The sequence below is a fragment of the Rana temporaria genome, chromosome 9, assembly GCF_905171775.1.
Source record: "Rana temporaria chromosome 9, aRanTem1.1, whole genome shotgun sequence".
In the NCBI taxonomy this organism is placed as follows: Eukaryota; Metazoa; Chordata; class Amphibia; order Anura; family Ranidae; genus Rana; species Rana temporaria.
The window spans coordinates 171,962,538-171,987,218 of record NC_053497.1 but is presented as its reverse complement, the minus strand read 5'-3'; the positions used below and the strand labels follow the sequence as shown (position 1 = coordinate 171,987,218).

General features: G+C 45.7%; 2 protein-coding genes across 2 annotated transcripts; one reads left to right on the top strand and one right to left on the bottom strand.

The window, feature by feature from the left end:
* The first annotated feature begins 8,150 nt into the window (after positions 1-8,150).
* Positions 8,151-13,658, top strand: LOC120914504 (uncharacterized PE-PGRS family protein PE_PGRS24-like). Its single transcript, XM_040325180.1, has 3 exons — positions 8,151-8,408; positions 11,846-11,908; positions 12,449-13,658. Exons 1-3 carry the CDS (start codon positions 8,351-8,353, stop codon positions 13,522-13,524), a joined length of 1,197 nt encoding a protein of 398 aa, XP_040181114.1. The 5' UTR covers positions 8,151-8,350; the 3' UTR covers positions 13,525-13,658.
* An 8,153-nt stretch (positions 13,659-21,811) lies between these two features.
* Positions 21,812-23,753, bottom strand: LOC120914503 (TATA-binding protein-associated factor 2N-like). The gene is made up of 2 exons (XM_040325179.1): positions 23,468-23,753; positions 21,812-22,927 (listed from the first exon to the last, which is right to left on the bottom strand). The coding sequence occupies exons 1-2, from the start codon at positions 23,520-23,522 to the stop codon at positions 22,044-22,046; spliced, it is 939 nt and encodes a 312-aa protein (XP_040181113.1). The 5' UTR covers positions 23,523-23,753; the 3' UTR covers positions 21,812-22,043.
* Positions 23,754-24,681: the final 928 nt, after the last annotated feature.

Sequence of the window (24,681 nt, the reverse complement as noted above, 5' to 3'; positions counted from 1 at the left end):
ACTGTGCCATCAAACGCAGCCACTGTGCCATCAAACGCAGCCACTGTGCCATTAATTTTCACTACTGTGCCATCAAACGCTGCCACTGTGCCCATCAAATGCAGCCACTGTGCCCATCAAATGCAGCCACTGTGCCCATCAAATGCAGCCACTGTGCCTCAAATGTTGCCACTGTGCCCCAAGTGCTGCCACTGTGCCCCAAATGTTGCCACTGTGCCCCAAGTGCTGCCACTGTGCCCCAAATGTTGCCACTGTGCCTCAAATGTGGCACCTGTGCCCCAAGTGTTTCCACTGTGCCGCAAGTGTTTCCACTGTGCCCCATTTGCTGCCACTGTGCGCCAAGTTACCTTACACTTAACTTATCTTGAATGGGCAGCAGGTGACGACGGCAGGCGACGAGCAGTGTCCGGTTTCCTCCATCTTTCTGACACTCCTCCTCTCATCCTATGCTGTGATTGGACGCCTGATAGGCGTCCAATCACAGCGGCTGTCGCTTCAGCTAATCAGGTGACAGATAACACAGACCCGGTGCCCCTGATTGGCTGAGAGGCGGTTCAATGTTATATCCACCTATAAACCTGCAAAAGTTCAGATCCCAAGCAGGGCCGGCCTTTGGGGTGTGCGAGCTGTGCGGCCGCACCGGGGCGCCATGGGCAACAGGGGCGCTGTGCGGCCATCCAGAGGCGTACTAGGGGGGTTTGGGGGCGTACCACACACTGGGGGGGTGTCAGACCGGCAACGGGGGGGGGGGGCTACTCTGAACGGGGGGATCTGCATTGAAGGGGTGGATATACTGAAGGGGGGTCTGCACTGAAGGGGGGTCTGTGTAACATACAGGGGGTCCAGAGCTGCAGGGTTCTGTGTAATGTAAAGGGGTCCTCTTTGTGTATGTTTAGGTGACCAGGGGGCGAGGGGTGAAGATGGGGGGGGGGGGGGGGGGGGGGGTGCCACAGGATTAGCTTGCACAGGGCGCCTGAACACCTAAGGCCGGCCCTGATTCCAAGCACATCATGGTGAGGGAACTTATTGGCCTCCCTTCATGTAAAATTATTCATAGATATAATAAATGAGATTGCCTTTGCAGCATATACTGCCCGGGCAGACTTGGTTGTATAAGTCTTTGAGGAATCCGTCACGCCGGGTGTTCTGGCCTCCATAATTTGTCAAGCTTGAAAGTTCAAGATGGCCGCCATCATTGCTAAAGTACAAATTGTTAAAGTGCAATGCCAAATAACTAGCCATACCGGCCCCATTGAGCCAACGATGTCCCCGGCCCCCGTGGTTCTGTGCGGCTGGGGGATGGGGAATTCCCGGGGCACAGCTGATTGGACTGGCGGTCTGCTATCATGTGACAGCGGCCCGCGGGTTCAGGCCGTACAGAACTTGACTGGAATTTATTACTAGTAAAAAAAAAAAATTGTCTAATGGTTTAATACATTCATAATTTACCAAAAAATGAAACTTTGGCTGGCCTGACGCTGAAATTGGCTGAAAAGATAAAGTCACATGACCTGCCCTTCCCCCACCTAACAACTGTACTTTTATTTCTTTCATCACCTCATCCCCCACAGGTATCACCTTTTGTTTCTCCTGACCCTCCCTTCTAGATTGTAAGCTCTGGTATTGTATTGTATTGTAATTGTACTGTCTGCCCTCATGGTGTAAAGCGCTGTGCAAACTGTTGGCATTATATACAGTATACAGGGGCATTGCTAGGTGGAGAAAAGACCAGGGGCTTCAGCCCGAAGTCCAATGCCGAAAAATGGGGGGGGGGGGGGGGGGGATGGTGTATGTGATGCAGGCTTTTTTTTGGGCTGGGCCATGACCTACCTGACCTACATACACTGACCTACCCGACCCGACCTACCTACACTGACCTACCTACACTGACGGTAGTGACCTACATACACTGACCTACCTGACCTACATACACTGACCTACCTGACATACACTGACCTACATACACTGACGGTAATGACCTACATACATTGACCTACCTGACCTACATACACTGACCTACCTGACATACACTGACCTACATACACTGACGTACCTGACATACACTGACATACCCGACCTACCTACACTGACCTACCTACACTGACGGTAGTGATCTACATACACTGACCTACATACACTGACCTACCCGACCCGACCTACCTACACTGATATACCTACACTGACGGTAGTGACCTACATACACTGACCTACCCGACCTACCTACACTGACATACACGACCTACCTACACTGACCTACCTACACTGACGGTAGTGACCTACATACACTGACCTACCTGACATGCATTGACCTACATACACTGACATACCTGACATACATGACCTACCTACACTGACCTACCTACACTGATGGTAGTGACCTACATACACTGACCTACCTACACTGACATACATTGACCTACATACACTGACGTACCTGACATACACTGACCTACATACACTGACATACCCGACCTACCTACACTGACCTACCTACACTGACGGTAGTGACCTACATACATTGACCTACATACACTGACCTACCCGACCTACCTACACTGACCTACCTACATACACTGACCTACCTGACCTACATACACTGACCTACCTGACATACATTGACCTATATACACTGACATACCTGACATACACTGACCTACATACACTGACATACCCGACCTACCTACACTGACCTACCTACACTGATGGTAGTGATCTACATACACTGACCTACCTGACATACACTGACCTACATACACTGACGGTATAGACTTACATACACTGACCCTACATACACTGACCTACATACACTGACCTACCTGACATACACTGACCTACATACACTAACCTACCTACACTGACCTACATACACTAACCTAGATACACTGACCTACATACACTAACCTAGATACACTGACCTACATACACTAACCTAGATACACTGACCTACATACACTAACCTACCTACACTGACCTACATACACTGACATTTGCATACACTGTCTCTGACCTACCTCAGCTCAGCCATGGTGTGCGGTGTCACTGCAGGAAGTCATTCCTTTTAGTCGTCCGAGGAGGAGAGGAGAGCCGAGGAGCCTGGGGGGGGAGGAACAAACAGTGTTTCTGGACAGCCGCACTCTGAACAAATTGTAACCTTTATTAAAAGAAGGACAGCACTACAAGTCACAGCAAAAATGAAAATAAAACCTGGCCGCTGACGCGTTTCGCACTGAAACTAGTGCTTAGTCATAGCTATGACTAAGCACTAGTTCCAGTGCGAAACGCGTCAGTGCCCGAGCGCTGAGCGGAATGTGGCGCGGCAGCCGCATTGTAATTCCCGCCTTCTGGAGCCTGCAGCGCCTATGATGGACGTCACACGTCCCGCGGTCCCGGCATTGGACCAGTGGGACGTCCATCATAGGCATTGCGCAGGCTCCAGAAGGCGGGACCTGCTATGGCACTCGGCCACATTCGGCGGAGCTCGGGATCAGAACGGTCCCGGCACTCGCCGCTCACTTAGGGCTGACAATGCAGACCTGCCAGCATGAGACTCAGGGCTTTTTGGGGTCACATTCGGGGCTCCAGTCCCCCCTAGCCATCCCCTTCCGACACCCTGACAGTATCTCACAAAAGTGAGTACACCCCTCACATTTTCATAAATATTTTCTTCTATCTTTTCATGTGACAACACTGAAGAAATGACACTTTGCTACAATGTAAAGTAGTGAGGGCTAGATTCAGAGAAGAGATACGACGGCGTATCTCCTCATACGCCGTCGTATCTCTGAGATACGATTGTCGTATCTATGCGCCTGATTCATAGAATCAGGTTACGCATAGATAGCCCTAAGATCCGACAGGTGTAACTTGTGTTACACCGTCGGATCTTAGGCTGCAATTCTAGGCCGGCCGCTAGGTGGCGATTCCATTGCGGTCGGCGTAGAATATGCAAATGACTAGTTACGGCGATTTACGAACGTCCGCGATGCCCGTCGATCTAAATTTACGTAGTTTCCGTAGCGATACGCGTCATAAAGTTAAGGCTGCCTCCTAGGTGGTCTAAGCAATGTTAAGTATGGCCGTCGTTCCCGCGTCGAAATTTTCAATTTCACGTCGTTTGCGTAAGTCGTCCGTGAATGGCGCTGGACGCCATTTACGTTAACGTGCGACGTCATTTAGCGCAATGCACGTCGGGTAATTTGACGGACGGGGCATGCGCAGTACGCTCGGCACGGGAACGCGCCTAATTTAAATGGTGCCCGCCCCATTTCAATTAGGCGGGCTTGCGCCGAGCGGATTTACGTTACACCGCCGCAAGTTTACAGGTAGGAGCTTTGTGAATCTGGCACTTACGCTGTAAACATGCGGCGGTGTAACGTAAATGGGATACGTTACGCCGCCGCTGCGCAACGTAATTCTTTCTGAATCTGGCCCTGAGTGTACAGCTTGTATAACGGTGTAAACCGCTGGCAACAACAATTTTAAAATGGAAATTAAGAAAAACACATTTTTTCCAAAACTTTTTGGTCTTTTTACGCTTAATTAGCAAAAAATAAATAAAAAATAATAAATCCCAGTGGTTTAAATACTACCAAAACAAAGCTCTATCTGTCTCAAAAGAAATGATAACAAGTTATTTTTTGTACAGTGTAGCATGACCGCGCAATTGTCATTGAAAGTGCGACAGCGCTGAAAGCTGAAAATTGGCCTGGGCAGGAAGGGGGTGAAAGTGCCCCCCGGTATTGAGGTGGTTACATTTATTTTTTTATTTAATTTTTTTGCTGCCACTATTCTGAAAAATTGTTAATCCAAGCCCAAGTTTTAGGTAACCCTAATATTAAAATGAATATAAAACCAATACTACAAATGTTCAAAGCATTCACAATTCAACACTTCAGACCAGTTTCTGTTCACAATGGTGCAAATTTTTTCGGGTGGGTCTTATAACAGGACCTTTGTTGTCATGTCATAGTGTGAAATAAAAGCTTTGTACACAAAATCTATTATACGTTGTTTCTATACCAAATGTTTTCCCCACATTATTTTAGTATGTTTTTATTTCAGGTAAATTTAAATATTTCTTTTAGAGATAACACTGTCTCTCATCAACAGATTTTTTTTTTAACAATTTTTTACATTTGACTTATTTCTAAATAATAAATACATAATAAAGTATATAATTTAAAGTCATTGTGAGTAAAAAGCTTCATAAGTAAAATCTAATGTATACTCTATTGTTATAATCACATCATATGTTTCCCGTATAACTTCGAAAAACAGTCAAATTTCACATTTGATTCCAGACAAAAAAATAATAATATTTCGGGAAAAAAACACTGGGCCAGATTCACGAAAAATTATGGCGGCGTAACGTATGTCCTTTATGTTACTCCGCCGCAAGTTTTCAGCGTAAGTGCTTGATTCACAAAGCACTTGCGTGTAAACTTGCGGTGGCGTAGCGTAAAGCCATCCGGCGCAAGCCTGCCTAATTCAAATGGGGCAGGGACCATTTAAATTAGTCGCGTTCCCGCGCCGAACGTACTGCGCATGCTCCGTTTTGAAATTTCCCTCCGTGCTTTGCGTGAAATGACGTCGCCCCGACGTAATGTTTTGAATGGCGACGTGCGTAACGTACTTTCGTATTCCCGGACGACTTACGCAAAAAAAAAAAATAATTTGAAATTCGACGCGGGAACGACAGGCATACTTTAACATGGGCTGTCTATTGTTACACCACCTCAATAGCAGCCGTAACTTTGTGACGCGAAAAGCCGACTAGCGACGACGTAAGAGAATGCGACGAACGCGCGTACCTTCGTGGATCGCCGTAAACAGCTAATTAGCATACCCGACGCGGAAAACTACGCAATCTCCACCCAGCGGCGGCCAAAGTATTGCATCCTAAGATCCGAAGGCGTACGCCTGTCGGATCTTAGCCAAAAGCCGTCATATCTTGTTTGTGAATTACAAATTAAGATACGACGCAGCAAATTTGAAAGTACGCCAGAGTATCAGCAGATACTCAGGCGTACTTATTCTGTGAATCTGGCCCACTGTGCCTTGTCTTATACATTTTTATGTGGTCAAAAGCAACAGAAAAATCATTTTTTTTCAACATTTTTACTAATTTTCTCCTTTTTTTTTTTTTTAAATAAAGTATGTCACTTGAAGTCATAGGCCCGGATTCACAAAGCACTTGCGCCGACGTATCTCGAGATACGCCGCGTAAGTGTAAATATGCGCCGTCGTATCTGTGCGCCGTGCCCACAAAACTAGATACGCCTAAAAAAAATAAGCTTCATCCGGGCCATAGTATAAGAAAAAGATTTATAAATAAAATGTAATATATACGCTATTGTTTCCACACCATGGGCCAGATTCAGATAGGTTAGCGGATATTTAGATCCGCGTAACCTATCTGATTTACGATCCGCCGGCGCATGTTTTTGAGGCAAGTGCTTTATTCAGAAAGCACTTGCCTCTAAAGTTGCGCCGGCGGATCGTAAATCCCCCGGCGGAATTCCGCGGCTAGGGGGTGTGTAACATTTAAATCAGGCTCGTCCCCGCGCTGAACGAACTGCGCATGCGCCGTCCGTAAACGTTCCCAGCGTGCATTGCTCCAAATGACATCGCAAGGACGTCATTGGTTTCGACGTGAGCGTAACTTACGTCCTGCTCTTTTCTGAATCGACTTGCGCAAACAACGTAAAATTTCAAAACTCGGCGCGGGGACGACGGCCATACTTAACATAGGATACCCCTTACATAGCAGGGGTAACTATACGCCGGAAAAAGCCGAACGCAAACGACGTTAAAAAAATGCGCCGGGTGGTCGTTCGTTTCTGAATCAGCGTAAATCCTCATTTGCATATTCGTCGCGTAAAAAAAACGAAACGCCACCTAGCGGCCGGCCAGGAAATGCAGCCTAAGATCCGACGGTGTAAGTTACTTACACCTGTCGGATCTTAGGGATATCTATCCGGAACCTGATTCTATGAATCAGGCGCATAGATACGACGGACGGAACTCAGAGATACGACGGCGTATCAGGAGATACGCCGTCGTATCTCTTTCTGAATCTGGCCCCATATGTCTTGCCCTATGACTTAGTAAAAACAGGCAAATTTCACATTGTTTGATTCTAGAAAAAAATATTTAAAAATCAGAAATAAACACTATGCCTGGGGTTTTACATTTTTTTATGTGGTCAACATCAACAGACAATTGTTTTTTTTTTTCATTATTTTTACTAATTTCTTTATATATATAATTTAAAGTCATATAGCCAGATTCAGAGAGACGGGCGCATCTTTAGTTAGGCGTAGCGCATCTCATATGCGCTACGCCAACGTAACATTTAGAGGCAAGTACTGTATTCACATAGCACTTGCTCCCATATGTACGCCGGCGTAACGTAAATGGGCTGGTGTAAGCCCGCGTAATTCAAAGTAGCAAGGCAGTGGGCGTGTTGTATTCAAATGAATCGTGACCCCATGTGAATGCATGGCCGAACGAACGGTGCATGTGCGCGCATGCTCAGAACCACGTCGCAAATACTCCCTACGATACAACGTCACAATGCGTACAACGTGAAACCTCACTTACGCCCAGCCCCATTCACGTAGCGACGTAAAATCCGACGGCACTTCCGACGTCCATACCCTAAACGACTTAGACCAGCTTTTTGGTGGTTTAACTTTACGCCGGAAAAACGCCTTACTTAAACGGCATAGATTACAGCGACGGGCGCAAGTACTTTCGTGAATCGGCGTATCTAGCTCATTTACATATTCGATGCGTAAATCAACGGAAGCTCCCCCTGCGGCCAGCGTAAATATGCACCTAAGATACGACGACGTAGGAGACTTACGTCGGTCGTATCTTGGCCAAATTCAAGCGTATCTGGTTTCCAGAATGCGCTTAAAGATACGACGGCGCACATTCGGACTTATGTAGATACGCCGTCGGAAATCTCTCTGAATCTGGCTACATATGTTTCCCCCATAACTTTAAAATCTAAAAACTGATTTCAGAACACTGTGCCTTGTTTTTTTTGTTTTTTTTTTATGTATGTGCTCAATATCAACAGAAATTACATTTTTTCATAATTTTCACAATTTTGTTTCTCATGTCCAAAACCTGAAAAAAGCCCCGGGACTCAAGGGGGGTGTACAACATTTGATTAGATTTTTTTTACATTAGGCTTTGCTATCTGAATGCAAATAACTGGGAGGAGACTTTATTGTTTAGTGTAATCCCACCCAGACAATGTAGAGGTGGTCTGTGCTATATAAAGACCCTCGTCACCATCTGCCCCCCACCCTCCTACCTGGACTCACAGCCTACCATCAAAATGAAGGTCGTTCTTCTCATCACTTTGTGCTTCTTCCATCAAGTTTCATCTCGGCCAGGTAATTCTACTTCTCTTATATCTATTCTGGTGTGATTCGTTACAATGTAGCAAGTTCTATGAGTTCATATGTATTCCTTATTTTATTCTATTATTTGTTGCTTATTTATTTTATTCTATTATTTATTCCCTATTTATTTTATTCTATTATTAATTCCCTATTTATTTTATTCTATTATTAATTCCCTATTTATTTTATTCTATTATTTGTTGCTTATTTATTTTATTCTATTATTAATTCCCTATTTATTTTATTCTATTATTTATTGCCTATTTATTTTATTCTATTATTAATTCCCTATTTATTTTATTCTATTATTTATTGCCTATTTATTTTATTCTATTATTAATTCCCTATTTATTTTATTCTATTATTTATTGCCTATTTATTTTATTCTATTATTAATTCCCTATTTATTTATGTTATTCTATTAGTTATTCCCTATTTATTTCATTCTTACTTTATATATTGTGTCTTTTTCTTTTTCTCTTTCACTTTTTATTTATTTATCTCTCTATATAGATACTTATTACAATATAATATTAATACAATTGCTTTTCACTCTCCTCTCACTCTCCTGTGGGGATTTTAAATACATTGTTAAAAGGATCTCCAAGATGGGTCCCGGAGACTCCCGGGATATTTAAGGATGGAGGCTTGGCTTGTGGTAACGGAGGGTTCCATTGGGTTATTTTCTTTTTTATCAGTCTCCGGGACCCCATGAAATCCTATGATCTGGATCCTGTATAGATTACATTTTATTCATTTATAGCAAACCCAGCAATCATGGGAAATAACGGGTCATTTTATTATTATTTTTCTCAGCAGATCCTTTATTTAAAAGAGAATACACACACTTTTGCTATTTTTGTTTATTTAAAGCATGGGTCTTCAAACTACGGCCCTCCAGTTGTTCAGGAACTACAATTCCCATCGTGCCTAGTCATGTCTGTGAATGTGAGTGTGTTACAATGCCTCATGGGATGTGTAGTTCTTCAACAGCTGGAGGACCGTAGTTTGAGGATCCCTGATTTAAAGTATAACTAAAAAGCAAACGTTTTTTATTTTTTTTGTATTTATTTTTTTACGTTTTGGATAGAGTGGGGAGGGATTAGAACCCTTGCCAGGCTGTGTCTATATTAGGGAGATTCATTCTCTCTATCTGTCTTGTTTACCGTTATTATCACCGAGAGTGAAAGAAAATGCCAAATTTTGTGTTGTCACCAGAACAGGAATAGAGGGGAAATCTTCCAATGGGGACACTAGTTCTGGTGACAACAAAGGATTTTCTTCACTTTGGAGGGACTTTCTGTTTTGGTTATGGGACAAGAAGTGAAGGGAAATCTCCTGAATAAGACACAGATGGCAAAAAAAATACTTAGAGGGGTTTTAACCTCCCTTGCATTATCTAAAATAAAAAATAAAAAAATTGCCTTTAGTTCTACTTTAAGGTTATAGAATGTACACTTGTGAACAAAAGATACCATGTAACAATTCTAGAGACCATTATGACCACTGGTTACATGTATTTGATCATTCCCTCTAGCATTGTCTAGAACTGTTACATTGTATCTCTAGTAACAAAGACTTATGCATTTTCTATGCTCCTCTGCGCCATCTAGTGGCCATAATGCTATATTTCACTACTGCCAATAATAAAAGAATATTCGTTTTAGAAGAGAAAATATCATAAAGAACATTTCACACAAAACAGATGTATTGTATATGTAGATCCGATGTATAAGTGGCTATGGGCCAGATTCACAGAAAAAGTACGCCAGAGTATCTGCTGATACTCCGGCGTACTTTCAAATTTGCCGCGTCGTATCTTTATTTGTAATTCACAAACAAAGATACGACGGCATTTGGCTAAGATCCGACAGGCATACGGCTTCGTACGTCTTCGGATCTTTGGGATGCAATACTTCAGCGACCGCTGGGTGGAGTTTGCGTCGTTTTCTGTGTCGGGTATGCAAATTAGCTGTTTACGGCGATCCACGAAGGTACGCGTGTTCGTCGCGTTCTCTTACGTCATCGCTATTCGGGTTTTCCCGTCGTAAAGTTGCACTTGCTATTTAGGTGGTGTAATATTAGACAGCCCATGTTAAAGTATGGCCGTCGTTCCTGCATCGAATTAAAAAAACATTTTTTTTGCGTAAGACGTCCGGGAATACGAAAGGACGTAACGCACGTCGCCGTAATTTCGCGCAAAGCACGGCGGGAAATTTCCTAACGGCGCATTCGCAGAATGTTCGGCGCGGGAACGCGCCTATTTTAAATGGTACACGCCCCATTTGAATTAGGCAGGCTTGCGCCAGACGGCTTTACGCTACGCCGCCGCAAGTTTACAGGTAAGTGCTTTGTGAATCAGGCACTTACGCTGAAAACTTGCGGCGGAGTAACGTAAACGGATACGTTACGCCGCCGCAAAGGTATGTGAATCTGGCCCTATATTTTGTATAATAAATAGACCCCTAAATGCATAGGTGTGTGCACCCCATAGTTCAAACACACATGCACAGTAGAGCAGTGGATAGTGTCAGTAGGGATAAGATTTGTGTCAGTAGTTTTTAATTTTTTATTTTTACTTTTTATTTTATTTTTATTTATATATATATATATATATGTAAATAATGATAAAATATATATATATATTGGACAGTGTTAGAAGCCCCCTTGAGTACAGAGATTCCCATTGAGCCCCCGAGTACAGAGATTCCCCAGTCCCTTTCTCTGTAGCCTCAGCAGGGGGAGTCTTCTTCACACAGGGTGATTGGGGTGTCAGTAGGGATGAGATTTGTGTTTTTATTATTTTTTTCTAAATATATATAAATATATATATATATATATATATATATATATACATATATACTTTTTTTTACAGTGTTAGGAGCCCCATAGAGGGGCTTCAGTGAAATCGCACTGAAAGGGACTGATGACAGAGATTCCCCAGTCCCTCAGCAGGGGGAGTCTGCATGACACAGGGTGATTAGGGTGTGCCCAGGCACACCCAGCACACCCTGTGCGCACGACAATGCCTAAGTGTTTACACTTCATTAACAATGGCAGAGTCCAGCATATGATGCAAAATTGTTTATTGTGCTAAAACAGGGACCATACAAGGAGCGAGGAGTCTCTAATGCCTTTTGCGGAGACTGAATTTACCCGTAATGGTCTGACTGCACTGAATTTGGCTCGGATTGGTTTCTATAGGTTTATTGCACTTAACTCCTTTCTCCATGCACTTTTCATTGAGTAATCCTCTATGTGTTTCTTCTAGTGACCAAGTTTTATTTCAGTGGAGGTTATAGAAAAAAAACGTTGTTTTTTGTTTTTTACTATTATTATTTTTACTTGAGTATGCTTAGTTCAACCAGCAATATGAATCTGATGTCCAGAGTCTTCTGTAATCCTAATATTCTGTCCTTATCTTTCAGCGTCTCGCATGGTGCGTTCCCTCATATGCGTTGGTGATGACTGTTACGTAACCACAAATCCTGGTAAGTGCCGCAAAAGGATGTATGTCCAGAACTGTTGCTAGCAGAGAAACTCCACCCTAGATATCCTGCATAAAATTAAAAATCCCTATAAATTGTCCCTGTATGAAAATATAAAAAAAAAAGTACTTAGTAGTCCATTGAATCCAGCCTTGTCTTCCTGCAAGTGAAGATCTCATTGGTCCACTCGGCTCCCCCGCCACAACACACCGGTCAGCCCTCCCAGCCATTGGCTGAAAGCACTGATCGGGTACAGATCGGCAGATGTTTTTTGGCCCCATTGACAGAAACTGGCCATTTGGCCGGCTTCTGTAGGACAGGCTGCTGTACACACGGGCCGAATGTCGACCGGTTTCTGTTGAACCGGCCAATACCGACCGATATTCCACCTGTGTATACGGGGCTTTATTCAGTACCGGAATATGTTTCTCCTCCTGTAAAGAAGATGACTGCAGCATCTTATAGTTTTATTATTGAACGTGAAATCATGTGTAGCAAAAATATTCCTCAGAAATTAATAACTGTTTTCTTTTCTACTATAAGGTTACATTAATGAAGTTATCGAAGAACATGGTTCTGGAGATGAAATTGGACAGACTGGAAAGGACCAAGGAGTGGAAGGTTCTGGAGATAACACAGGACTGGTTGGAAAGGACCAAGGAGTGGAAGGTTCTGGAGATAACACAGGACTGGTTGGAAAGGACCAAGGAGTGGAAGGTTCTGGAGATAACACAGGACTGGTTGGAAAAGACCAAGGAGTGGAAGGTTCTGGAGATAACACAGGACTGGTTGGAAAGGACCAAGGAGTGGAGGGTTCTGGAGATAACACAGGACTGTTTGGAAAGGACCAAGGAGTGGAAGGTTCCGGAGATAACACAGGACTGTTTGGAAAGGACCAAGGAGTGGAAGGTTCTGGAGATAGCACAGGACTGTTTGGAAAAGACCAAGGAGTGGAAGGTTCCGGAGATAACACAGGACTGTTTGGAAAAGACCAAGGAGTGGAAGGTTCTGGAGATAGCACAGGACTGTTTGGAAAGGACCAAGGAGTGGAAGGTTCTGGAGATAACACAGGTCTGTTTGGAAAGGACCAAGGAGTGGAAGGTTCTGGAGATAACACAGGACTGTTTGGAAAGGACCAAGGAGTGGAAGGTTCTGGAGATAACACAGGACTGTTTGGAAAGGACCAAGGAGTGGATGGTTCGGGAGATAACACAGGACTGTTTGGAAAGGACCAAGGAGTGGAAGGTTCTGGAGATAGCACAGGACTGTTTGGAAAGGACCAAGGAGTGGAAGGTTCTGGAGATAGCACAGGTCTGTTTGGAAAGGACCAAGGAGTGGAAGGTTCTGGAGATAGCACAGGACTGTTTGGAAAGGACCAAGGAGTGGAAGGTTCAGGAGATAACACAGGACTGTTTGGAAAGGACCAAGGAGTGGAAGGTTCCGGAGAGAACACAGGATTGTTTGGAAAGGACCAAGGAGTGGAAGGTTCCGGAGAAAATGCAGGTCTGATTGGAAAGGACTACCAAGGAATTGGTTCTGGAGATAACACAGGACTGTTTGGAAAGGACCAAGGAGAAATTGGTTCCGGCGCTATAGTGGTTCTTACTGGAGAAAACTAAAGCCCACCATACATGGGTTTTACAGATAGATCTGGGAAATGAGAATAAAAGATCTTTGGGAATTCTATATCCTATATGTAGGGTGCCACATATTCCAGTTCCATTTCCAATTTCTTGTGTAAAAAAAGTTGTTGCAAACAAAAACTGTTTGTGTTGCTATCAGTGTTATTGTTTTTTGTCCATGAATGTATGAAATCCTTGACTTTTTCTAAATAAAAAAAACGTTTTTTTTCTATCAATTGGTGTTCTTTGCTTTACAAGACAGTCAGTCTATAAGGTGATTTGTGTTTATTAAATCTATGAGGACATTTCCTCCGTAAAACAGAAAGTTCCCAAATATCATCACATGAAAAACAAGAGGGTCACTCTTCATTTACAGACACATTATAAGAAAATACTCAGTTTAAATGCAATTATATGAATTGTCTTACCTTACAAAACAAATTTTCTGCTCGAAGTGAGAATCTTTCCTTAAAGAAAATGACCTCACATATTATTTTAGCTGCCAGAAGACGGATCAGGTATGTCCATTGGATACCATTATGGAGACTAGAAGGATGGAACATTGAACAGGCAGGGTGTGGGATAGACCCAGGGGCGGACTGAGCCATCGGACACTCGGGCACAGCCCGAGGTCATTAGGGGCCCGGGCCTGACCCCATGAGAGGCCACTTGAAGCGGCTGTAATAATACAGATAATAATACCGCTAACGGCGCACTGCTCCTCGCCGGCCCCTCCTTCCCTCCCGTCCACCGCAGGTGCTTGTACTGTACGCAACATCACCTGGGATGGACGAGAGAAGGGGCCGGCGGGGAGCAGCGCACCGTTAGCGGTATTATTACAGGCATCGGGTGAGTGTCCCCCTGTGTGCTCTCCCCCCCCACAGTGTCCCCCTGTGTGCTCCCCCCCCCAGTGTCCCCTGTGTGCTGTCCCCTTGTGTACCCCCCCAGTGTCCCCCCTGTGTGCTCCCCCTCAGTGTCCCCTGTGTGCTCTCCCCCCAGTGTCCCCTGTGTGCTCCCCCCAGTGTCCCCTTGTGTGCCCCCCTGTGTGCTCTCCCCCCACAGTGTCCCCCTGTGTGCTCTCCTCCCCTCACAGTGTCCCCTTGTGTGCCCCCCTGTGTGCTCTCCCCCCACAGTGTCCCCCTGTGTGCTCTCCTCCCCTCACAGTGTCCCCCTGTGTGCTCTCCTCCCCCCACAGTGTCCCCTGTGTGCTCCCCCCCGTGTCCCCCTGTGTGCTCTCCCCCCAGTGTCCCCCTTAGTGCTCTCCCCCACAGTGTCCCCCTGTGTGCTCTCCCCCCACAGTGTCCCCCTGTGTGCTCTCCCCCCATAGTGTCCCCCTGTGTGCTCTCCCCCCCAGTGTCCCCCGGTCTGCTCTCCCCCCCCCCAGTGTCCCCCTGTGTGCTCTTCCCTGCACAGTGTCCCCCTGTGTGCTCTTCCCTGCACAGTGTCCCCCTGTGTGCTCCCCCCCCCCAGTATCCCCCTGTGTGCTCTCCCCCAAGTGTCCCTGTGTGTGCTCTCCCTCCACCCAGTGTCACCCTGTGTGCTCTCCCCCCACAGTGTCCCCGGTGTGCTCTCCTCCCAGTGTCCCTCTGTGTGCTCCCCCCCCACAGCATCACCATGTGTGCTCCCCCCCACAGTGTCACCCTGTGTGCTCCCCCCCCCCACAGTGTCACCCTGTGTGCTCTCCCCCCCAAGTGTCCCCCTGTGTGCTCCCCCCCCAGTGTCCCCCTGTGCTCTCCCCCCCCAGTGTCCCCCTGTGCTCTCCCTCTACCACAGTGTCCCCCTGTGTGCTCTCCCTCAGTGTCCCCCTTTGTGCTCTCCCTCTCCCACAGTGTCCCCCTGTGTGCTCTCCCCCGGTGTCCCCCTGTTTGCTCTCCCCCCTCCAGTGTCCCCCAGTGTGTTCTCCCCCCCAGTGTCATCCTCCCCCCAGTTCCCTGTGCAGGTGTGGCTTGAATGTGGGTGGAGACACAGGGGTCCCCATGATCTTCTATTTTCTGGGGGCCCCTTGAGTTGTCAGTCCGCCCCTGGATAGATCGGATGGGTTCCTACAAGTGTGGGCTTTGTGTCAGAGTATTATTCACCCCCATTTCCTACTCATGTAAGCCAAATGTGGAATATACTGTTATATATACTTTCCTGACTCGTGTGATATACATATGGGGTCTATTTATAAAAACAATGGGCCAGATTCAGAAAGATGCGCGCATCTTTCTGCTAGCGTAACGCATCTCCGATATGTTACGCCGCTGTAACTTTGGGCGCAAGTTCTGTATTCACAAAGAACTTGCGCCCTTATTTACGGCGGCGTAATGTATGTGTTGTGGCGTAAGGCCGCGTAATTCAAATGGGGATGTTGGGGGCGCATTGTATTCAAATTTGCCTTGACCCAGCGGTTTTTACGTTTTTTTGAACGGCGCATGCGCTGTTCGTGAAAACATCCCAGTGCGCATGCTCGAAAACCGCCGCAAAACATCATTGCTTTCGACGTGAACGTAAATTACGTCCAGCCGTATTCGCGAACGACTTACGCAAACGACGTAAACATTTCAAAACTCGGCGCGGGAACGACGGCTATACTTAACATAGGATACGCCGCACATACCCCTCATATAGCAGGGGTAACTTTACGCCGGAAAAAGCCGAACGCAAACGTTATGTTCAAGGAACCTCTCAAGGGCGGTAAGGGCGTGCCTGACATCGCCACATTACTGAGGGTGTTCTTTGCCTGTAACTGCAGCCGCAGGACTTTGGTTGACAGAACTGTGGACTCTGGCGGTAACTCCATGTCCCGTTTTTTCCTCCTGCCTCTTTGGAAGTCTCTTGGATGGGACAAATGGGACAGTTCCGTCCCCTACAACTGGGACACTCCATGGTATTACTTGGATACTTTCAAGTTCATCAAGGGGCTGGGGCTGCATGGAGTTAAGCCCGACTTGTGGAAGCCAAAAACTATCTACAAGTTGATCACAGCATCGGACATCTTGGAGTCTATTCCAGGCCTCCCTTCAGCCACTTGCAAAGTGGTCTGGAGGAATGTTTCTTCAGAGAGACTCACCAACAGGCACAAAGATCAGGCATGGATGGCAATCCAAGGGGGATTGCAGCTCAGGACATTCTTGCATGCCAGAAACCTGTGCAGTTACAGGCACTGCCCCTTTTGCATCATCCAGGAGGAAACTGCTTTTCATGTTTTCTGGGAGAGCCCCTTTGCACAGGGCTTGTTGAGGGCCTTGGAACCTGAACTTAAAGACTTTGGGCCAGATTCACAAAAGAGATACAACGGCGTATCTCCTGATACGCCGTCGTATCTCTGAGATCTGCCCGTCGTAACTATGCGCCTGATTCATAGAATCAGGTTACGCATAGTTCTCACAAAGATCCGACAGGTGTAATTGACTTACACCGCCGGAGCTTTGGCTGCAATTCTAGGTCGGCCGCTAGGTGGCGATTCCATTGCGGTCGGCGTAGAATATGCAAATGACTACTTACGCCGATTCATGAACGTACGCTTTGCCCGTCGCTCTAAATTTACGTAGTTTCCGTCGAGATACGCGGCGTAAAACTAAAGCTGCCCTCTAGGTGGTCTAGCCAATGTTAAGTATGGCCGTCGTTCCCGCGTCGAAATTTGAAAATTCACGTCGTTTGTGCAAGTCGTCCGTGAATGGCGCTGGACGCCATTTACGTTAACGTCGAAACCAATGACGTCCTTGCGACGTCATTTAGTGCAATGCACGTCGGGTAATTTTTATGGACGGAGCATGCGCAGTACGTTCGGCGCAGGAATTAGCCTAATTTAAATGGTGCCCGCCCCATTTGAATTAGGCAGGCTTGCGCCGGGCGGATTTACGCTACGCCGCCGCAAGTTTACAGGCAAGTGCTTTGTTAATCAGGCACTTACGCTGTAAACTTGCGGCGGTGTAACGTAAATGGGATACGTTACGCCGCCGCAGCGCAGCCAGATTCTATGTGAATCTGGCCCTTTGTACCACAGACTGCTATTACACACTTTGGTGTGTTAAACGGACTCTTCTGTGGAACTCATTCACAGGAGGACATTGACAGTGCCTGGCGGGTGCTGTGCTGCTTTAAGGACGCTTAATGGTACGCCAGAAATCGCCTCGTCCACCAGCGGCTGAGGATGTCCATCGAGGACTGTCGCAGACTGATCTTCAGCCTGCTGAGAGACTATACCTTGATGGACTTAAAAGAGGAAGAGGACTTCTGAAGATTTCCCCTTCCCCGCCTGTATGTTTACACTGACATTGACTTTTCTTGACACGTTTTTTTTGAACTACTGTTTTCAGGGTAATGCGGCGTCATGCATGATGTGATGTTTCGGGGTTTCATAACTCTGCGCAACACATCAGGCATCATACCGCAGGATGGATGAATGAATGTAATTTAATTGTATGCTTGGAACTGTATTGATATGTAGTGTATTTATGCGCTGCGTCGCAGTACAGAGCAGAATGTACCCTGTTGAAAGTATTTGATTTTTGTATATTTGCTTTGCAAAATAAACTTAAATATTGTCGTTCTTCTCATCACTTTGTGCTTCTTCCATCAAGTTTTATCTCGGCCAGGTAATTCTACTTCTCTTATATCTATTCTGGTGTGATTTGTTACAATGTAGCAAGTTCTACGAGTTTATATGTATTCCTTATTTTATTCTATTATTTATTGCCTATTTATTTTATTCTATTATTTATTTCCTATTTATTTTATTCTATTATTAATTCCCTATTTATTTTATTCTATTATTTATTCCCTATTTATTTTATTCTTACTTTATATATTGTGTCTTTTCTTTTTCTCACTTTTTATGTATTTCTCTCTCTATATAGATACTTATTACAATATAATATTAATACAATTTCTGCTCACTCTCCTACATATGATTGTGGGGATTTTAAATACATTGGAGTTACTATAAGAATCTCCATGAGTCTTCGGGACCCCAAAAATCCTATGATCTGGATCCTGTGTAGATTACATTTTATTAATTTATAGAAAACCCAGCAATTATAGGAAATAAGGGGTCATTTTTTGTTTTTTCTATTTTTGTTTATTTAACCACTTCCATACAGGGCACGTAAACACCTTCCTGCCCAAGCCAATTTTCAGCTTTCAGCACTGTCGCACTTTGAATGGCAATTGCGCGGTCGTGCTACACTGTACCCAAACAAAATTGGCGTCCTTTTTTCCCCACAAATAGAGCTTTCTTTTGGTGGTATTTGATCACCTCTGCGATTTTTTTTTTGCGCAACAACTAAAAAAAGACAGAAAATTTTGAAAAAAAATACATTTTTTTTTTCTGTTAAATTTTTTGTAAATAAGTAAGTTTTCTCTTTCAATTACGGGCACTGATATGGCGGCACTGATGGGCACCGATGAGATGGCACTGATGGACATCAATGAGGTAGTACTGACGGGCACAGATGAGGTGGCACTGATTGGCGGCACTTGTATGCGGCACTGATGGGCACACATAGGTGGCACTGATGGGCACACATAGGCGGCACTGATGGGCACACACAGGCGGCACTGGGCACTCATAGGCGGCACAGATGGGTGGCACTGATGGCTACTTATGGGTGGCACAGATGGGCACTGATAGGTGGGCACTGGGCATGGATGGGCACTGTGGGGTGGCACTGATGGACACTGTAGGGTGGCACTGATGGACACTGGGGCGGCACTGATTAACCTATGTTGCCAGTCAGTGCCCATTTGTGGGCACTGATTGGCATCATTTTATTTTTTTACAGCCTTTTTTTTTTTCTAGCCTTTTTTTTTTTTTGATCTGCCCTTTTTTTTTTTTTTTTTTTTACAGCCTTTTTTTTCTGATCTGCCCTTCCCTGGTGGTCCAGTGTGGCGATCCGAGGGGGGGCTGCGCTGATAAACAATCAGCGCGAACCCCCCCTGTCAGGAGAGCAGCCGTTCGGCTCTCCTCTACTCGCGTCTGCCAGACGCGAGTGAGGAAGAGCCGTCAACGGCTCTTCCTGTTTACATCGTGATCAGCCGTGATTCGACACGGCTGATCACGTGGTAAAGAGTCTCCGTGAGAGACTCTTTACCGAGATCGGTGTTGCAGGGTGTCAGACTGACACCCCGCAACAACCATCGCCGCGATGCGTGCCCCCGGGGGCGCGCAGCGGCTTAGAATCCTGAGGACGTCATATGACGTCCGGTCAGGATTCTACAACCACTTTGCCGCCGTCAATCTGTCATTGGCGGGCGGCAAGTGGTTAAAGTATAACTAAAGGCAAAAGTATTTTTTTTGTATTGGATAGAGTGGGGAGGGATTAGAACCCTTGACAGGCTGTTTCTATATTAGGGAGATTCACTCTCTCTATTTGTCTTGTTTACCGTTATCACCGAGAGTGAAAGAAAATTACACATGTTGTGTTGTCACCAGAACAGGAATAGAGGGGAAATGGGGATACTAGTTCTGGTGACAACAAAGTATTTTCTTTTACTTTGGAGGGACTTTCCGTTTTGGTTATGGGACAAGAAGTGAAGGGAAATCTCCTGAATGGCAAAATAGATGTGTTTTAACTTCCCTTACAATATCTAAAATGAAAAACAAAATACCTTTAGTTCTATAAGGTTATAGAATGCACTCTTGTGAACTGTTACATTGTAGCTCTGGTTACAAAGACGTATGTATTTCCTATGCTCCATCTAGTGGCCATAATGCTATATTTCACTACTGTCTATAATAAAATTAATATTCGTTTTAGAAGAGAAAATATCATAAAGAACATTTCACACAAAACAGATGTATTGTATATGTAGATCCGATGTACAGTACAGACCAAAAGTTTGGACTCTCATTCAAAGAGTTTTCTTTATTTTCATGACTATGAAGGCATCAAAACTATGAATTAACACATGTGGAATTATACATAACAAAAAAGTGTGAAACAACTGAAAATATACACTGTGGGGGGGAGCACACAGGGGGACACTTGGGGGGGAGAGCACACAGGGTGACACTGTGAGGGGGAGAGCACACAGGGGGACACTGGGGGGGAGAGCACACAGGGGGACACTGGGGGGGAGAGCACACAGGGGGACACTGGGGGGGAGAGCACACAGGGGGACACTGGGGGGGAGAGCACACAGGGGGACAATGGGGGGGAGAGCACACTGGGGGGGAGAGCACACAGGGGGACACTGGGGGGGAGAGCACACAGGGGGACAATGGGGGGGGAGAGCACACTGGGGGGGAGAGCACACAGGGGGACACTGGGGGGGAGAGCACACAGGGGGACACTGGGGGGGAGAGCACACAGGGGGACACTAGGGGGGAGAGCACACAGGGGGACACTGTGCGGGGAAGAGCACACAGGGGGACACTTGTGGGAGAGCACACAGGGGGATACTGTGCAGGGAAGAGCACACAGGGGGACACTGTGCGGGGAAGAGCACACAGGGGGACACTTGGGGGCAGAGCACACAGGGGGACACTTGGGGGCAGAGCACACAGGGGGACACTGGGGGGGGGGGGGCACACAGGGGGACACTGGGGGGGGGGCACACAAGGGGACACTGGGGGGAGCACACAGGGGGACACTGGGGGGAGAGCACACAGGGGGACACTGTGGGGGGGGGGAGCACACAGGTTAACACTGTGGAAGGGAGATCACACAGGGGGACACTCACCCGATGCCTGTAATAATACCGCTAACGGCGCGCTGCTCCCCGCTGGCCCCTCCTCTCTTTTCGTCCATCCCAGGTGATGTTGGGTACAGTACAAGCACCTGCGGTGGACGGGAGGGAAAGAGGGGCCGGCGGGGAGCAGTGCGCCATTAGCGGTATTATTATCTCTATTATTACAGCCGCTTCAAGTGGCCTCTCATGGGGTCAGGCCCGGGCCCCTAATGACCTGGGGCCCGAATGCCCGGTGGGTCAGTCCGCCCCTGGATCTATCCCACACCCTGCCTGTTCAATGTTCCATCCTTCTAGTCTCCATAATGGTATCCAATGGACATACCTGATCCGTCTTCTGGCAGCTAAAATAATATGTGAGGTCATTTTCTTTAAGGAAAGATTCTCACTTCGAGCAGAAAATTTGTTTTGTAAGGTAAGACAATTCATATAATTGTATTTAAACTGAGTATTTTCTTATAATTTACCTGTAAATGAAGAGTGACCCTCTTGTTTTTCATGTGATGATATATGGGAACTTTCTGTTTTACGGAGGAAATGTCCTCATAGATTTAATAAACACAAATCACCTTATAGACTGACTGTCTTGTAAAGCAAAGAACACCAACTGATAGAAAAAAACGTTTTTTTTATTTAGAAAAAGTGAAGGATTTCATACATTCATGGACAAAAAACAATAACACTGATAGAAACACAAACAGTTTTTGTTTGCAACAACTTTTTTTACACAAGAAATTGGAAATGGAACTGGAATATGTGGCACCCTACATATAGGATATAGAATTCCCAAAGATCTTTTATTCTCATTTCCCAGATCTATCTGTAAAACCCATGTATGGTGGGCTTTAGTTTTCTCCAGTAAGAACCACTATAGCTCCGGAACCAATTTCTCCTTGGTCCTTTCCAAACAGATCTGTGTTATCTCCAGAACCAATTCCTTGGTAGTCCTTTCCAATCAGACCTGCATTTTCTCCGGAACCTTCCACTCCCTGATCCTTTCCAAACAGTCCTGTGTTATCTCCAGAACCTTCCACTCCTTGGTCCTTTCCAAACAGTCCTGTGTTATCTCCGGAACCCTCCACTCCTTGGTCCTTTCCAAACAGTCCTGTGTTATCTCCAGAACCTTCCACTCCTTGGTCCTTTCCAAACAGTCCTGTGTTATCTCCGGAACCTTCTACTCCTTGGTCCTTTCCAAACAGACCTGTGTTATCTCCAGAACCTTCCACTCCTTGGTCCTTTCCAAACAGTCCTGTGTTATCTCCGGAACCTTCTACTCCTTGGTCCTTTCCAAACAGACCTGTGTTATCTCCGGAACCTTCCACTCCTTGGTCCTTTCCAAACAGTCCTGTGTTATCTCCAGAACCTTCTACTCCTTGGTCCTTTCCAAACAGTCCTGTGTTATCTCCGGAACCTTCCACTCCTTGGTCCTTTCCAACCAGTCCTGTGTTATCTCCAGAACCTTCCACTCCTTGGTCCTTTCCAACCAGTCCTGTGTTATCTCCAGAACCTTCCACTCCTTGGTCCTTTCCAAACAGTCCTGTGTTATCTCCGGAACCTTCCACTCCTTGGTCTTTTCCAACCAGTCCTGTGTTATCTCCAGAACCTTCCACTCCTTGGTCCTTTCCAACCAGTCCTGTGTTATCTCCAGAACCTTCCACTCCTTGGTCCTTTCCAGTCTGTCCAATTTCATCTCCAGAACCATGTTCTTCGATAACTTCATTAATGTAACCTTATAGTAGAAAAGAAAACAGTTATTAATTTCTGAGGAATATTTTTGCTACACATGATTTCACGTTCAATAATAAAACTATAAGATGCTGTAGTTATCTTCTTTACAGGAGGAGAAACATATTCCGGTACTGAATAAAGCCCAGTATACACAGGTGGAATATCGGTCGGTATTGGCCGGTTCAACAGAAACCGGTCGACATTCGGCCCGTGTGTACAGCAGCCTGTCCTACAGAAGCCGGCCAAATGGCCAGTTTCTGTCAATGGGGCCAAAAAACATCTGCCGATCTGTACCCGATCAGTGCTTTCAGCCAATGGCTGGGAGGGCTGACCGGTGTGTTCTGGCGAGGGAGCCGAGTGGACCAATGAGATCTTCACTTGCAGGAAGACAAGGCTGGATTCAATGGACTACTAAGTATTTTTTTTTTCTATATTTTCATACAGGGACAATTTATAGGGATTTTTAATTTTATGCAGATATCTAGGGTGGAGTTCCTCTGCTAGCAACAGTTCTGGACATACATCCTTTTGTGTCACTTACCAGGATTTGTGGTTACGTAACAGTCATCACCAACGCATATGAGGGAACGCACCATGCGAGTCGCTGAAAGATAAGGACAGAATATTAGGATTACAGAAGACTCTGGACATCAGATTCATATTGCTGGTTGAACTAAGCATACTCAGTTGAGAAAAAATAATAATAGTAAAAAACAATTTTTTTTCTATAACCTCCACTGAAATAAAACTTGGTCACTAGAAGAAACACATAGAGGCTTACTCAATAAAAAGTGCATGGAGAAAGGTGTTAAAGCGGGAGTTCACCCGAAATTTTTTTTTTTAAATCAGATTGGGCCTAATTACGGGAAGCAGAATCGGGTGTTTTGTTTACAATCGATGCAGTACTTACCGTTTTAGAGAAAGATGTTCTCCGCCGTTTCCGGGGATGGTTTTCGGGACTGGGCGTTCCTATTTGATCTACAGCCTTCCGACGGTCGCATACAGCGCGTCACGAGTTGCCGAACGTTGGTGCGGCTCTATACGGCGCCTGCGCACCGATGTTCGGCTACTTTCGGAAACTGGTGATGCGCTGTATGCGACGGTCGGAAGGCTGTCAATCAAATAGGAACGCCCAGTCCCGCAGCCCATACCCGGAAGAGGCGGAGAACATCTACCTGTAAAACGGTAAGTACTGCATTGATTTTAAACAGAACACCCGATTCTGCTTCCCGTAATTAGCCTCAATCTAATGTTAAAAATTGATTTTTTGGGTGAACCTCCACTTTAAGTGCAATAAACCTATAGAAACCAATCAGAGCCGACTTTAGTGCAGTCAGACAATTATGGGGTAAATTCAGTTTGCTCTATGAGTAAGAGCAAGTCTCCGCGAAAGGCATTGGAGACTCCTCACTCCTTGTATGGTCCCTGTTTTAGCACAATAAACAATTTTGCATCATATGCTGGACTATACTATCATTCATTGTTAATGAAGTGTAAGCACCAAGCACTTAGGCATATACATGCGCACCGTGTGGGTCGGGTGTGTCTGGGCACACCCTAATCACCCTGTGAGATGCAGACTCCCCCCTGCTGAGTCTACAGAGAAAGGAACTGGGGAATCTCTGTCCTCAGTCCCTTTCACTGCTATTTCACCAAAGCCCCTCAATGGGGCTCATAACGTTGTAAAAATAAATAAATAAATAATAATTATATATATATACCCAAGCGCTTAGAGGCCTTCGGGTAATGACTGCG